This window comes from Trachurus japonicus, chromosome 20 (assembly GCF_045865225.1).
Source record: "Trachurus japonicus isolate A0001 chromosome 20, Traja_1.0".
Classification (NCBI taxonomy): domain Eukaryota; kingdom Metazoa; phylum Chordata; class Actinopteri; order Carangiformes; family Carangidae; genus Trachurus; species Trachurus japonicus.
Genome location: NC_140926.1, coordinates 7,827,224 through 7,843,270, shown reverse-complemented (window position 1 = coordinate 7,843,270; position 16,047 = coordinate 7,827,224). Strand labels below are relative to the sequence as shown.

Sequence of the window (16,047 nt, the reverse complement as noted above, 5' to 3'; positions counted from 1 at the left end):
TGGTTTACTTTCCTCCAGGCTCTGGATAATGGATGTCCTCATTTGACCAGGGTTGATAAAAGGTTGAGCATGGACCAAGCATGAATTCCCTAGCGTGATGTTTCTATAGCAGAGTATGTGTGCATGCATGTGCATAACAAGCTTTTAATCTGCAGAAAGAGACCACCTCAGAAAACAAGACCCACGTCATGCAGCAAAGGGCAAAATAAGAGATGGGTCAATTAAGATAAAACAGAAATCTGAACGATTTATTAAGAAATAAACATTAAAAAAAAAAAAAAAGTACGACCACATGAATAAAAGAATAAAATGAGATTCTCTCAATTTGGAAAAACCTTCTCAGGGCTTTCCGGGCCGAGATGTTTTCCTGAGCGTCCGGGTGCTCGGCCCCCTGCGTGGAGATGTCACCGCCTCCCGGATGTTGGCGAGGAGGCTTCGCTTGGGTTTGGGCGGGGCAGTGGTCTTCTGGGAATGTTTGGCGACCTCGGCCTTCAGCGAGGCGACTTCGGCCTTCAGCGAGGCGATCTCCTGGTCCTGGTCACGATTCTGCCTCTCCAGAGACCCGAGGGTCGCCTTCAAAGATCTCGTCTTGAACAGAGAAAAAAACAAATCATTCAAAGATAATAATCATTTTATCCTCCAACATGTTTTCTTTATTTACACACGTCTTCAAACCCCAGTCACACTTTTATGAAAGTATGAAATTCACTGCCGAAAAATATCAAACTCACCACGAATACAAAGAAATTCAAAATATTAATAAAACAGCATTTATCAAAGTAAGACAACATGGTATATTTATATATGGAGTATATTTCGATGGATATATGACATGTGTTATTATAATGTATATTCTGTAGAATGAATGTATATACAAGTATGATGTGTGATGTGTAATGATGTACAGTATAGGCTACATATATGATATGTAGAAATGTGGGTAATAGGATTAATATGTGAACAATTAACATAACGAAGAATGAATGAAGCACAGTTAAGAAATGTAAACACTTACTCTGTTTTTGTTTTGTTAGGTTAAGCATATCGCTCACTTGTTTTTTTGTTTTTAATTTTTATAATGTTTATGTTTTGTGTTTTCAACTGTATATTTGATACTGTTGGACCCCAGGAAGAATAGCTGTGGCTTTGCTGCAGCTAATGGGGATCTTAATAATAAACAATAAACACTTTTGCTCACCTGGTCGTCGGTCTTCGTCTGCAGAGCCTCCACTTCAGCCGATTTCTCCTGGAAACCTTGCCCGACCTTCTCCAGTGTCTTGCTCACCTCCATCAGCCTTTTCTCCAGACACAGGATCAACTGGAAACCAAAACATTTTATCAGTGAAGACAAACAAACAAAGACTGAGTTTCATTTTGGACCTCAGAATTTCATATTCTGTCCCTTCTCACCTGCTGTTTGTCCTCACACATGCTCTCGAGGGCGCATTTCTCTCTGTAGAGTCGATTGCACCGATCGTCTCCTGTGGAGGGGAGATTAATTAACTCGAAAAACAAAAAAGTTACTTTCATCAGAGAACATTTCCTACAACGAGAAGATGCCGAGTTTTACCTGAACCTGCTGCAGCTTCTGTTGGTTTACATGGTTCAGTCTGACACGACTGGTGGACGGATGGAGCTGCCGACCTTCCTCCGTCACTGGACATTAACGCCTCCAACTCTGACACTCTACGTCTGAGGGCCTACGCAGACAAAACACTCAGGAATTATAGATTTTTCTTTTTTTTTTTTTACTTTAAACATGAAATCTGACAGTTCGATTCGGTTTGAACACACCTCTACTTTCTCCTGCTCTGCGATGAACTCATCCAGAGGCACGTAGTCGTCCTCCAGCTTGTTCATGGCGCTCTGGTAGGCGTGCTCCTTGACGGCCTCCTTGTACATCTCAAACGTGTTCTCCAGCTTCTCCTGGTAGCTCTCCTTCAGCTCCTCCGCCTGCCGCCTGCCCATGTAAAGACCATTTTTAGCCATTTAGTCTTTTCAAATTTCACTCATTATCTACTCACCCTCATGTCGACTAAGAGCTGTGTCAGAGTCCTCCGTGCCTTCTCTGAGTTACGGGGGGGTCGGCGCAGCAGTATTTGTCCATATAATGGTTGTCAATGGATACCAACTTTCTTCGTCCAAAAAGACACACCAAAAAACATCCAAATACCTCCATACTGCTCGTCTGTAATGTCCCTCTTGTATTGAAGCCCCGACATGAGAAATTGTTCCGAAAAAAATTAAATAAGTCTATATTTTAAGCTTGTTTGTGGCGGAAGCTCCCAGTGTCTCGGTTCACTGCTCTTGCTGTGGACCGGCGAAACAATTTCTTATGTCAGGGCTTCAATACAAGAGGGACATTACAGACGAGCAGTATGGAGGTATTTGGATGTTTTTTAGTGTGTCTTTTTGGACTAACAAAGTTGGTATCCATTGACAACCATTATATGGACAAATACTGCTGCTGAAAATTCCCACAGCTCTTAGTCGACATGAGGGTGAGTAGATAATGCGTGAAATTTGAATTTTGGGTGAACTATCCCTTTAACAACAGTTTACTTTGGGACACTGAAGATGGAAATGGAGACATGAGGATATAAAAAAATTCACATACGTGCGGAGTTCTTCACTTTCCATGATCTGCTGTATCATGGCGTCTCCCATCTCCCTGCGGATCTCCATCTCCTGCACCAGGTTCCTTCTTCTCTCGGCTATGAGTTTTGTTCGGAGGGTTTCAATGATGGTCAGCAGCTCCTAAGAAAGTAAACACATTGGTAACACTTCACTTTACTGACGCCTATCTCTATAACACATTATAACCATACTTATAAAGAGTTATAATGCAGTTATAGCACTGTATAACTATAATTATAAATACTAAAATTATCATAATGCTTTATAACAGTAAGAATAACACACTATAAAGCATTTTACCATGACTTATAAGGTCAGGTATTATAATACGTTATAATTGTTAGTAACTCACTGACAGACAATGACCACATCGATAATGCATTATTAATATAGTTATAATTGGCTTATAAACGTGCATAACTATCATTATAAACACTCATTAATTATCATAAGACTTTATAACAATAAGCATAAGACATCACAGAGCATTTTATAATGGCTTATAAGGTCTTAGTATTATAATAGAGTTATAATGCTGTTATGCTTATTGTTATAAAGCATTATGATTTATGAGTGATTATAATTATAGTTAGTGCTATAACTGCATTATAACTCATTATAAGTATGGTTTATAATGATAGTTATACACGTTTATAAGCAAATTATAACACATTATAACTATATTTATAATGCATTATCGATGTGGGCATTGTCAGTGAGTTACTAACAATTATGACGTATTATACCTGACCTTAGAAGTCATGATAAAATGCTTTATAGTGTGTTATAAAGTATTATGATCATTTAAGAGTGTTTATAGCAATAATCCTAACTAAAGTTACAGTGTTAATAGCATTATACCTCATTATAAGTATGGTTAGGTCAAGTAAAGTGTTACCAAAACGGTAACCCCAGGTCCTTAAAATGTGAGATGACAAAAGTGCGATGATGAATGTGATTCTGTACATGCTGTGGCAGCAGAGACATGTCGGCTTCGTCCTCGTCGCCCTCCTCGTCCAGCAGCTCGTCTTCAGACATGTAGCTCTCCAGGGTCTCGTTGTCCATCATCATCGTCTTCCTCAGCGGTTTCCCGTCGCGGCCGACCAGACACGGAGCCACGGCCGCCAGAGGTTTGACCGGGATCACCTGCACAACCTGCAGCAAGACACACACACACACACACACGGGTGAGGCTCAGTGGATCCGCTGCAGCTTACCAGGTGGTTAAAGGGATAGTTCACCCAAAATTCAAATTTCACTCATTATCTACTCACCCTCATGTCGACTAAGGACTGGGAGAATTTCGAGTCCTCCGTGTCTTCTCTGAGTTACAGTGGGGTCCACGCAGCAGTATTTGTCCATATAATGGTTGTGAATGGTGCTCACCAAAAAACATCCAAATACCTCCATACTGCTCGTCTGTAATGTCCCTCTTGTACTGAAGCCCCGACATGAGAAATTGTTCCACCGGTCAGTGCAAATCACGCAAGATTTTGCACTGACACAGGAAGAGAAGTGAACTGAGACACTGGGAGCTTCCGCTACAAATAAGCTTAAAATATAAACTTATTTAATTTTTTTTGGAACAATTTCTCATGTCGGGGCTTCAATACAAGAGGGACATTACAGACGAGCAGTATGGAGGTATTTGGATGTTTTTTGGTGTGTCTTTTTGGACAAAGAAAAGTGAGCACCATTCACAACCATTAGATGGACAAATACTGCTGCTGAAAATTCTCCCAGCCCTTAGTCGAGGGTGAGTAGATAATGAGTGAAATTTGAATTTTGGGTGGACTATCCCTTTAATGATGCTCAGACCGACCTTTTTGGCGACGGCAGAGAACTTCATCACGTGGAGAGTCTCGTCGTAGGTGGAGGCACACTGGTTGATGTTGACGATCATCGAAGCTCTTCCTTTGCCGAGGAAAACGGCCTGGAAGAGTTTGGTGAGTTTGCTCTCGCGGAAAGGGATGTAGCTGGTGTTCCTCATTCTTATGGACGCCACGGAAGAAGGAGAAAGAGAGCAGATTAAAGGCCCCATGGCATGAAAAATGTGATTTTGGTTATTTTTTAGTGCTTGGGGAGGTCTCTGGGCCACGTATATACTGCCCCATGCATCAAACTGAACAGCAGAAAGGGGCCGTATAAACGATATTAAGCAGATCACAGGTACTCAAAACCAATGATACATCTTGTTGGGGATATCAGCAGGTAAATAAACCCAGAGAAAAGTGCACAGCATGGGCCTTTAAACAACAGGAGCTGCAACCAAACAGTCCAAGTATGTACAGCAATCTGATATAACCCATAGTGGTGCAAGAAAATATTGATATTTTAACATATTGCATTATTTTATGATGCAAATCTTTGAAGCACTGTATCAATATTTTATTAATGGTTGACATGGTGGCAGTGGTTTGTGTTGTATTTGAGCCTCTGACTTACAGTAATTACTTTATTCAAATTGAATGAAATACTATTTTGTTGGGCATTACAGTGAGTGAACATGTATAATATTAACACTGTTCCTTCCCGTTTCCACTCCAGAGTTATTTTTCACTGATTGAGGCAGATGCCAATTCCTCTTTTCAGGTCTGACAAAGTGTTTTTACATTTACTATGATGACAGAGGTTAAAGTAACGGTGAAATATGTTATGTATGTATGAATGTATAAAAATAAAACGTCCATCTTGCTCACCTGTCAGTCTGGTTGTTGCGCAGCGCCGTGATGCATTTCCCCAGAATGAGCAGAGAGTTGTTGATGTTTCCCGCCTCCTTCAGCCGCTCTCCAAACGTCTTGGTTTTGTTGCATCTTTCTGAACCGGCCAAGTCGCACAGAGAAAACCTGACAAAAAAACAAAACAAATCAAAAATCTAGGTTTTTTTTTTTTTAGACAGTTGCCTCTTGTCTGCTTGTTCAAACCAGAGAGTTCCTAAAAAGTTGGCCAAATAGTTTAAATATGATCTATATTTGATCAGTGATGAGGTGGTTGCAACTGGTTTGTTATCAGTTGTGCAGAAGTTAAATATTTGATTGTTTGAGGCTAGAATTAATCTCATCTCAAAACTACTTAAAGGGATAGTTCAACATTTTGGCAAATTGGCCCATTGCCATAATCGCTATAGTCATAGCAGTAGGTTCGTTACCTTTATTTGTCGGTGTAAGCTATTTTTAGAACGGAGGAGCGGAGCGGCAGGCTGCTCAGAGCTACGCTATGGAGGCTAACGGAATTTCTTGGTTTCCCTCATCAAACTCATCAAATACAACATCCCAAAACTCCAAAACGCTTTCGTGGACAAGTTGTGAGCTGCACAACCACCACGCTATGAGATAATAACAGAACGTTACGAAACGGAGCCGTTTTCAAGGTAAATACAGGGTAAATACAGAGACTGCTTGCTGAAAAATTGTCCCTGAATGCAACACGCATCAGCGGTTTTGCATGAATTTACCTCGAAAACGGCTCCGTTTCGTAACGTTCCATTATTATCTCATAGCGTGGTGAATGTGCAGGTCACAACTTGTCCACGACAGCCTTTTGGAGTTGTTCGGTTGTGTATTTGATGAGTTTGATGAGGAAAACCAAGAAATTCCATTAGCCTCCATAGCGTAGCCCTGAGCAGCCTGCCGCTCCGCTCCTCCGTTCTAAGAATAGCTTACACCGACAATTGAAGGTAACGAACCTACTGCTATGACTATAGGGATTATGGCAATGGGCCAATTTGCCAAAATGTTGAACTATCCCTTTAAACAACTGGGTGTGATAGGCTACAAACACAAAAAACATTGTTTAAACATTCACAAGGACTCAACGATACTTACTCTGAGATCCTTTTAACCGTTCCACCATCAATCATGAGTAACTTCATGGTAAATATGCTGTGGCTGTAATGAAAGCTGGAGTTAGATTTTTTTTTTCAAACAATAGAAAACACAGAGTATGAGCAGTAATGATGACATAAGTTGCCTCCTGCTTGATGACTGGTTCATCTTGGTGGCTGCAGCGCTTCTGTTCCTGTTCCCAAACTGCAGCAGTTTGCAGGTCTCACTCAGGTTCTGGATGTTGATCCACCTGAGGTCTGAAATGAGTTTAAAAACACATTTTAGAAGCAAAATAAATATGATAGAAAACAGATATCAGAATCAGAATGCCTTTATTTGTCATTATACTCTCTGTATAACGAAATTAGAGCCCCCGCTTCAGTGCAAATGGGATTTTTAGGCCTGATATCGATATTAGGGAGTTTACCAGTTTTGGTAAAAGCAAAGCATGTCATAGATCATAAATCACTCTATATTCTGTACAATTCACTGATTCTTCCTTATTTAGAGTACTGTACAGAGACATGGGGAAACGCATACAAAACTGCACTTCAGCCACTTTTCATACTGCAAAAAAGAGCAATGAGAATTATTCACAGGGTTGATTATGGGGCACACACCAATGACTTATTTTGGAAATCTAAAACTCTAAAATTGTTTGATTTGGTGGAGCATAAAACAGCCCAAGTATTATATAAAGCAAGGAACTATCTGCTACCAAGAAATATTCAGAGAATGTTTCACGAAAGAGAGCAAGGTTATGATTTATGAGAGAAATCAAATCTAAAGGTTGGCAGAGCTCGCACAACAAAGAAAAGTTTCTGTATCACCATTTGTGGAGTAAAACTGTGGAATAATATGAGTACTGAAATCAAAAACATTACAAGTGTAATCATGTTTAAAAAGAGACATAAAGAAATGATTCTCCAGAGGTACATTGAATAATTCACACAAGGTGTTTGCTTACTTACTATTTGGATTAAAATGTGTAATGTGTAAAATGTTTAATTAGAACATATAGTTAAAATTATAGGGGTAGGATTAGATAAGTTTATACTTCTTCCTACTCCTTTTCGCCCATGTAAACTGCGTTGCTTATGAGATGTTACTTTTTTTGTGTATACATTTTTGCTGTTCACTTATTTCCTTATTTTATTATTATTTTATCTTATTTTTTTTACATTGTCGTTTACATGATCAAAATAAAGATTTCAATCAAAATTGCCACCGATACTCATCATTCCTCATGTGTGTGTTTATGTTCACATATATAAATGATTAAATTGACTGGACGATTAATCAGTCGGGCCCTAATCAAAAGGTACCACACCAATACCGTCTTTTATATTTTATCTATAAATACAGAGTGGGTGGAAACATGAGACCTCCTCGTACCTTTAACGTAGGTGTTTCCTGCTCCGTCGTCACACACACGAAGAACGGGACGTTTCTTGGACCTGGTGCACAGCGACGGTTGAAGCAGATCGTACACGCACTCGTTGTAGATTTCAAAGAACGCCACCCATAAAGCAAACTGGACGCCGCCGCCGGCTTCTGTTGGGTTGCTGGCCAACACTTAGAAGAAAAAGAAGAGGAGAGGAGAGAGAAAGATAAACTGTTTTAATTTTGCAAATTATCTCAAATGTTTAGTTTAGTGTGATGATTAAAAGAGAGTTTTACCTGTTTGACTGGAGGATGAAAACCCAGAGGCAGCACAGGGCAACGACTCTGAACCACCGCTGGCTCTGAGTGGATCACACTCCTAAAAACCAACCATGTTCAGGAGGTTAAAGGGATAGTTCACCCCAAAATTCAAATTGCACTCATTATCTACTAGGGCTGGGCCGATATGCTTTTGTGCCGATTCGATTCTCTAACGATTTTTGGGTCCCGATTCGATTTAAATTGCGATTCTGATTAAACAAGTATTGCGATTCGATTTTACCAAGTATTGTGATTTTATACTTCAATTATTGTGATTTTCTTTCCTTAAAACAAGAGCAGGTTGAACCAAACACTTGACAATACAGCATAAGTCATATTTACAAAAAACAATACACACATCACATCAGTTTGTCTGTTGTGTTCGTTTGTTCACAGGCCGGTTTGACTTTGTCGAGTGTAATGGCACAGAATACATGATCGTACAATAAAGATTGGTCGTCCCCAAAAAATAATCGAAAAAAAAATCGCTTCTCATATGAGAATCGATTTTTAAAAATCGCCAGAAAATTTAATATAAAAATCGATTTTTTTTGGCCCAGCCCTATTATCTACTCACCCTCATGTGGACTAAGGGCTGGGAGAAGTTTCAGAGTCCTCCGTGGCTTCTCTGAGTTACAGGGGGTCTCGGTGTAGCAGTGCATGTCCATATAACGGTTGCAAATGGATACCAACTGTCTTCATAACAAAAAGACACACCAAAAAACATCCAAATACCTCCATGCTGCTCGTATGTAATGTCTGTCTTGTATTGAAGCCCCGAAATGCATTATTAAATAAGCAATTCAATAAGTCTATATTTCAAGCTTGTTTGTAGCGGAAGCTCCTCTTCCTGGTTCGTCCAATTTAAATTTTTTTTGGGAACAATTTCGCATTTCGGGGCTTCAATACAAGACGGACATTACATACGAGCAGCATGGAGGCATTTGGATGTTTTTTGGTGTGTCTTTTTGTTACGAAGACAGTTGGTATCCATTTGCAACCGTTATATGGACATGCACTGCTACGCCGAGACCCCTTGTAACTCAGAGAAGGCACGGAGGACTCTGAAACTTCTCCCACACTGCAAAAACTCAAAATCATTCCAAGAATATCTGTCTTATTTCTTGTCAAAATGTCTAATTTCTAGTCAAAACTAGTCTCTTTCCACTTAAAATAAGACTCATCACCTAAAAATGTACTTGTTTTTAGATCATTTTCACTTGTTTCAAACACATTTTCACTTGAAATAAGTAGAAAAATCTGCCAGTGAAAGCATGTTTTTTGTGCTTGTAATAAGGAAGAAAAACTTGCTCCAACTATCAATTTTTTCTACTTATTTCAAGTAAGAATATGCTTTTAAGAAGTAAAAAGTGTCTAAAAACATGCTACTTTTTATGTAATGAGTCTTATTTTAAGTATAATGAGATTTGTTTCAACTAGAAATGACATTTTGACTGGAAATAAGACAAATATTCTTGGTAAGATATTTGAGTTTTTGCAGTGCAGCCCTTAGATAATGAGTGCATTTGGATTTTGGGTGAAGAACTATCCCTTTAAAGCTCTGGAGGCGATGGTGAGCGAGCTGAGGAAACAAAATCAAGACTCTCACCTCTTTGACTGAAGCAAAAATGGCGGCTTTTGCATTTCTCTCCTGTTTGACTTGGTCGGGATCGAGACACTGAGCGTCGTTCCTCAGGTACGGCTTCAGGTCCATGCACTCATACTGACGACCGGCCGTGTGCTGGAAGGTGGCGTCCAGCACTCGGGGGAGGATTCCTGGATCCTTTGGAGTTCCTAAACACATTCATCATTAAACACCGACCTTCACAAGCTTACACTGCAAACACTCAACATCTTACCAAGAATATTTGTCTTATTTCTAGTCAAAAACAAATCTCATTATACTTAAAATAAGACTCATCACATTAAAAAGTAGCTTGTTTTTAGACACTTTTTACTGCTTTCAAGCATATTTTCACTTAAAATAATCTGATAGTGGAGCAAGCTTTTCTTTCTTATTACAAGCACAAAAAAACCTGCTTTTACTGGCAGATTTTTCTTCTTATTCCAAATAAAAAATTAGTTTGAAACAAGTGAAAAATTCTCTAAAAACAAGTACATTTTTAGGTGATGAGTCTTATGTAAGTGGAAAGAGACTAGTTTTGACTAGAAATGGGACCTTTTGACAAGAAATAAGACAAATATTCTTGGAAAGATTTTGAGTTTTTGCAGTGTAGCTATAATGTCTGTGCGTTAACATTTTTCCTTTTACCTTGGATTGTGAAGGTTTTCCCGGCATTAGTGACACCGTAGCTGAATATCAGTGCGTTCTTTCCATCCAGGAAGTCAGACGTTTGGATTTTGACGGCGTCTTCAAACAGCTCAGCTTGAGACGTCTCAGGTCCAAAGATCTAATAAAACAGACAGGTCTATCCATAGGTCATACTAGAACATCATAAGTAAATCTTTCTAAAGCGACATGAACTTGATCAAGAATAACTGTATTTATTTACCCACTTCAAAAACATGTTACGCCAAAGGTGTAATGACTTTTTGTGTAACCGACCTGTGAAAAGGAGAACTTGTGGATTGACGTGCCGATGCCCTTCTCACTGCTCTTCATGGTGGCAGAACCTTTTGGTGCGTTCAGGGACACCGTCTGACTGTTTTCAATCACCACACAACCCTAAGAGACAAGGAAAATGGAAGAGGAAAGACATTTTTGGGGGGGGGGCTGTCTGTGGCTTGGAAATAACAAACAGACTTCAGAGAAATGTATAAATTTACCTGCTACATACAGTAAAGCAGTGTGATTCATAAACAACATAAACCAGGGCTATGTCACTATGAAGTCTGGGAATATTTAGATGGTTATTCAGTTTATAAGAAGAAAGAAAAAGAAGAAACTGAAAAATAGTGAGTTATTTCATTTTCAGACACACCATAAGTAATAAAGAACAATAAACAAAAGAACATCTCCATATATGCTATCCATACATATACAGCCCTGAGTAAGCATAATCCACAATCAAACATAAAGTGCACCCATGCGCTGCTTGTAAGCATTCAACACATATTGAGCTAAATAAAACACTTTTTCACTAAACCGGGTATGTTCGTCTACAGTCATCATAAATAGAAAGCAAATCAGGACATTCTGTGGTCATTTTAAAGAAGAGCTTATGTCTAAATTTGTGATAAAAATGGACAGTAAAACACAAAATGCATTAAATTTTCCACCTCACTCAAGTCACACAGGTGACACTTTCTATTCTCCTCTGGAAGTGAATTGAAACGTCCAGTTTCAACCACCAGAGGCAAGGTAGCCTACCACATCTCAACTGGGCACTAACAGACCTCGGCGCTGAAAAATAACATTAAAATTGCTACAGTATTCACACTGTAGTGCTGTTAGTTGTTAATAACTATCTTTAACTTTCCTATTTTTTGTTGTTTGGATGCTACTGCTAATTGCAGGTGACTTTGTTACTAAAGCAACACTGGTCTTAGAATCTGAATCAGCTTTATTGGCCAGTAAGGAACTTGTTTTGGCACATTTTGTCTCATACAGACTTTGTGTTCAAGTGTCAAAAAGACACAGACAGACAAGAACAAGATAATCAAAATATGTACAAATAAAATGTATAAATATATAAAATGTATACGATACTATACTTAAGTGCAAGTCCACCTTTGGGTTAGGTGTTTTTTGTTTTGGTCTAAAATGAGTGTCTTTATTTTTTTTAAATGGTTGAGACCACCACAGACCAATCATATCTCTAACCTGATCTATAGACAAAAGACACCCAAGCAAAGTAAACACATGAAAATAAAAGTCAATTTAAATAGTTTTCCTCCTGCAAAGTAAACACATGAAAATAAAAGTCAATTTAAATAGTTTTCCTCCTGACTGCCAGTGTTACAGTGTGTTTGTCCTGTCCTGAATGCATGTCACCTGCGTGTCAGATGTTGGACTGTACCTGGTCTTCGTTGTCAGAGAGCTCGTCTCTGGAGAAAGGCCTGACTCTGAGGTAAACTCTCATGGTCTGATGCTGCTGCTGCTGCTCAGCTCCTCCTGCTGCTTCAGGCTGGAAACACAGGACACGACCATCAGCTCAGTGCACAACAACAGGCCTTCTTCTTCTGATGGAAACACAACATTACCTGCTCAGGTGAGGGAGGAACAGTGCAGGTGAGGTCCATGTCTACAGGCTGCTGGACGCCTTCATCTACTGTCAGATCAACAACTGAACTCATCTTGAGTAAAAACCAGCTCCACACACACGTCTGTTCACTGAACAAAGTCCGACTCCCAGAGGTTTTTTTTTTTTTTTGCTGCAGGTTGAGTCTCCTTATGTTCACCTACTGAAAACCAGAGGGAGGCTCGTCATCAGTTTTAATTGCAGACAGGTGAGTGAGAGGTCCGGCAGGTCACGTGACCAGCCAGGTGACTGCTCTGCTGTGCTGGGTTCAGGTCCCTAGTCTGCATCTGACTACATCCTAAAGGGCTTTTATTTTGAAGAGATTAAATGAAACCAATGTGGCTCAATGGTTAAAAAAAAACAAAAACATAACAAAAAACGTTGTGACTCATTTTGTGAAGGTCATTTTGAGTTCATCCATCAATCCAGAGAATATATGTTACATTTATTACTCTCTTGATTTAAGTCAACAGAGTGAATTTGAGGATGTTTTGTTGATGTTTAGTTGCAGCAAAGTGGACATGTTTCCTCTAACCTCTGTATGGAGCTAATCAAAGAAACTATGGTTTTGCTTTTGCAGCCATTTAAAATATTTGGAAACCCTTTATTCTGAGCTTTTGTGCAGAAGATAACATGTATTTTTTTTTGCCTTTATTTGACAGCACGTAGTGAAAGGGGGAGGCAGAGACGGGAAATGACATGCAGGAAAGGTCTGCCCGACGCGGGATTCGAACCTGAGGACTGTAGCCTCTACATGGGGCGGCCGCTTTAACCACTGCACCACGCACCGCCCCGATAACATGTATTTTAACTACAAACTGCCAGCTTTTCCATCAGCATCTTATGCATGTCTGCAAACGTCTTGATTTGTTGTGAAATTCATTATACCTTGAGTTTTTAATATTGTAAAATGAAATATTAGACAAATATGTATTAAATCTGCATTGACAACCTCAAACAGCAGCTCTGAATGAAAAACTAGACCAAATTCATGTATATTGGGGGTTGTATGTCCTGGAAATAATCTTTTGTCCTTTATTTTGATATGATATTTTGAAACAGCATGATTTAGAGGAGAGAAGTTGTAGAGAAAGGTGGTTTGATATGGAGCAAAAAGCCTATGAGTTGGACTCAAAACCCACAGTCAGTGCTGTGGGGACTGATACCAAGTGGTACATAGTATAATACCCCACAATCTGCTACAACTTAACTGCATTTAAATAAAGCCTCAAAGATCCCTGCTAAAACTTTAAGTGTCAAAAAACAGTAGAAAAAGCTAAAATGTTTCACACATGTCAAAGACCCAAAGAGACATCAGTTTCTTTTTTTCGTTTCTTTATTCAATCGTCTGCACTGTTTATGCGTCTGCGATGGTGACCTCGACCTCTACACCGGGTTCGATGCTGATGGAGGTGATCTGCTTGACGATCTCGGATGGGCTGTGCAGATCGATCAGGCGCTTGTGGATCCTCATCTGGAAGCGATCCCAGGTTTTGGATCCCTCACCACAGGGGGTCTTCCTGGTGGTGATACGCAGAGTCTGGGACCAAGCAGAGGAAATAACATTAGTTTGATTGAAGCGAAACAAGAAAATAAAGTAAGAAGACCAGATTTTAAAGTATCTGCATGTGTTATATAGTGAAGATCATGCTCGACTCCAGTACCTTGGTTGGCATACGGACTGGTCCCTTCACCTTCAGGTTCTTCTCCTTGGCGCCACGGATCAGGTCAGCGCAGACTGAGGAGGATAAAAACAAAATCTATTAAATGGATGTGATAAAAAAAAACTAAACACCTCACTTTGTAATTCTTTTACAACCATTGCTCAGAATAGCGTATACTGGTCATCAAGTTTTATCAGGTTTAAATTTTTATCCTCATTGCTCAGGTCTTGGATTTATTGTAAAATTACACTTAAAAGTAAAAAAAGATAGTTACCCTTCTCCAGAGATTTGACGTTGCGGCTGGTGAGGGTGATGCGGATGCGGTGGATGGCAACCTCAGCCTCCACGGGGGCCTTACCAGTGTCCTTAAAAGCCTGTGGAAGTGGAGAAACAAGTTGTCAAAATCACTGGACCAGTCAAACAGTAGTGACAGGAGGATTGGTACCGTGGATGCTTGACATACATCTGCAAGGATGGGAGCACTGAGTAGAGCAAAATAACTTAAATATTTGGTCATACAATACAGAGATTACATTATCTAAATGATGCTTTTGGATACTGCCTTCTTTTGTCATGCTGAAAGTTCAGGTTTACCCCCTGGACATGGATTGGATGGATATTTACACTTGAACACTTGAACGCAGCATCAGCTAACCAGCACGTGGAACAGCAAATACTACAAATATAAATTATTAATTGATATTAATAAAGGTGCTTGTGATATATACTGCGTTTTAGTGTTTTAAGTTGTTCACTAACGTAATTCTTCCCTCCAATTTCACACAACCACTTTCAATTTGGCACAATAGTGACACCAAGAGACTTCATATGAGACTTCACAGTTCAAAAACCATAGCACTGTAACTTAAACAAAACTATAAGTGTCGTTTAGTCTTATGGTCTTAGTTCTAATGATATTAATATAAACATAATATCACTTTAGAGCTTCTTTAGTTGACAGTTTGTGAGTAACAGAGGCTGTCGAAGCTAATGTTAGCTACCTAGCACGCTCCGTAGATATTCACCATTTATGTTAAAATTAACGTATACAGCTATAATTTCACAAGCAGCGAAGCGTCGTACAGTCAGATACAGCTATGCCGAAACAGTACGTACCATTTTGATTTTTCCTGACCGACTTATTCGGAAGAAATTCAGACGAACAGCGGTGAGCCAGGAACCGGCGTGGTCAGCTCTGAACGGGGAAAGGCCGAGCCGAGGCCCGCGCGCCGTTAAGTACCGCTCATCCGGGTCCCTGGCGCTGCGTCTTCTTCCTTTAGCGGAGTTAAGCTGCTCCGCGGAGCACAGCGACACCCAGCGACACCCAGCGGTCACTGCGCTGCGGTGCAGTTCCACGTAGTTCCTAACTGTGGCCACTGGATGGCAGTAAAGCTCAATACACTGTCAACTACTCAGGCTAAACGTATTATTTTACATGCACGTTTTGAAACAAACAAACAGGGGTGCAGATCCGATGTCAGGATTGGGGGGGACACAAAAGTGATTTTTTTTTTTTTTGCCCATATGCAGCTCATACCATACTGCCATAAATCACAACTTGGTAGAGGCTCACCATATCATTCAAAAAGTACTGCACAGGGAATCATTTATTGTGCTTACCTTTCTTGTTTATTTGTCCTAAACAGCCAACAGCGCGTATCACTGCTGTTATATTAGTGAATCATAATTTTAAGGGTCTCAGACATATAATATCTGCTCACGTTCTTATCTTTCGCCTCCATCCGACCCTCCCAGATCCCCAATTCTTCTCCCCATCTTCTTTTTCTCCCAGTGTATGGAACTTTATGCATGATTAATTGATATGGATGAATATCAAAATATGAAGCCCTAAGATTGGGGAGGTCATTTTTTTAAAGCATCGTAGTGAAGGAGACCAGAGATGGAATATGGAGTCAGAAATACGTTTGTCAAACATTATTTGTTTCACCATTTCAATCATTTCTTTTTAGATGTGAATCTTAAATGTGAAGTCTGAAAATACATTTGTTCAATTCT

General features: G+C 39.7%; 2 protein-coding genes and 1 non-coding gene across 3 annotated transcripts; all 3 read right to left on the bottom strand.

Moving 5' to 3' along the window:
* Positions 1-339: 339 nt before the first annotated feature.
* Positions 340-12,544, bottom strand: LOC146966335 (kinesin-like protein KIF20A). Its single transcript, XM_085763994.1, is given in 18 exon segments — positions 340-588; positions 1,199-1,318; positions 1,411-1,481; positions 1,571-1,700; positions 1,795-1,960; positions 2,618-2,757; positions 3,604-3,792; positions 4,460-4,628; positions 5,337-5,483; positions 6,462-6,584; positions 6,586-6,718; positions 7,857-8,036; positions 8,142-8,223; positions 9,775-9,959; positions 10,438-10,576; positions 10,732-10,851; positions 12,146-12,253; positions 12,330-12,544. Coding segments are annotated over 18 exon segments (2,544 nt in total). The 5' UTR covers positions 12,423-12,544.
* A 1,141-nt stretch (positions 12,545-13,685) lies between these two features.
* rps20 (ribosomal protein S20) lies at positions 13,686-15,212 on the bottom strand. The gene is made up of 4 exons (XM_085763392.1): positions 15,148-15,212; positions 14,306-14,405; positions 14,032-14,105; positions 13,686-13,907 (listed from the first exon to the last, which is right to left on the bottom strand). Exons 1-4 carry the CDS (start codon positions 15,148-15,150, stop codon positions 13,725-13,727), a joined length of 360 nt encoding a protein of 119 aa, XP_085619518.1. The 5' UTR covers positions 15,151-15,212; the 3' UTR covers positions 13,686-13,724.
* LOC146966334 (small nucleolar RNA U54) lies at positions 14,187-14,253 on the bottom strand. The gene has a single exon (XR_015034568.1). It is a non-coding gene; the product is annotated as a small nucleolar RNA U54 (small nucleolar RNA).
* Positions 15,213-16,047: the final 835 nt, after the last annotated feature.

What these genes read in the sequence shown, in the direction of transcription:
- rps20 (XM_085763392.1), bottom strand. An exon ending in CGTCAAATCTCTGGAGAAGG is followed by an intron (nt 14,106 to 14,305) that starts GTAACTATCTTT and finishes TATCCTCCTCAG; the next exon opens with TCTGCGCTGACCTGATCCGT. An exon ending in CAGTCCGTATGCCAACCAAG is followed by an intron (nt 13,908 to 14,031) that starts GTACTGGAGTCG and finishes GCTTGGTCCCAG; the next exon opens with ACTCTGCGTATCACCACCAG.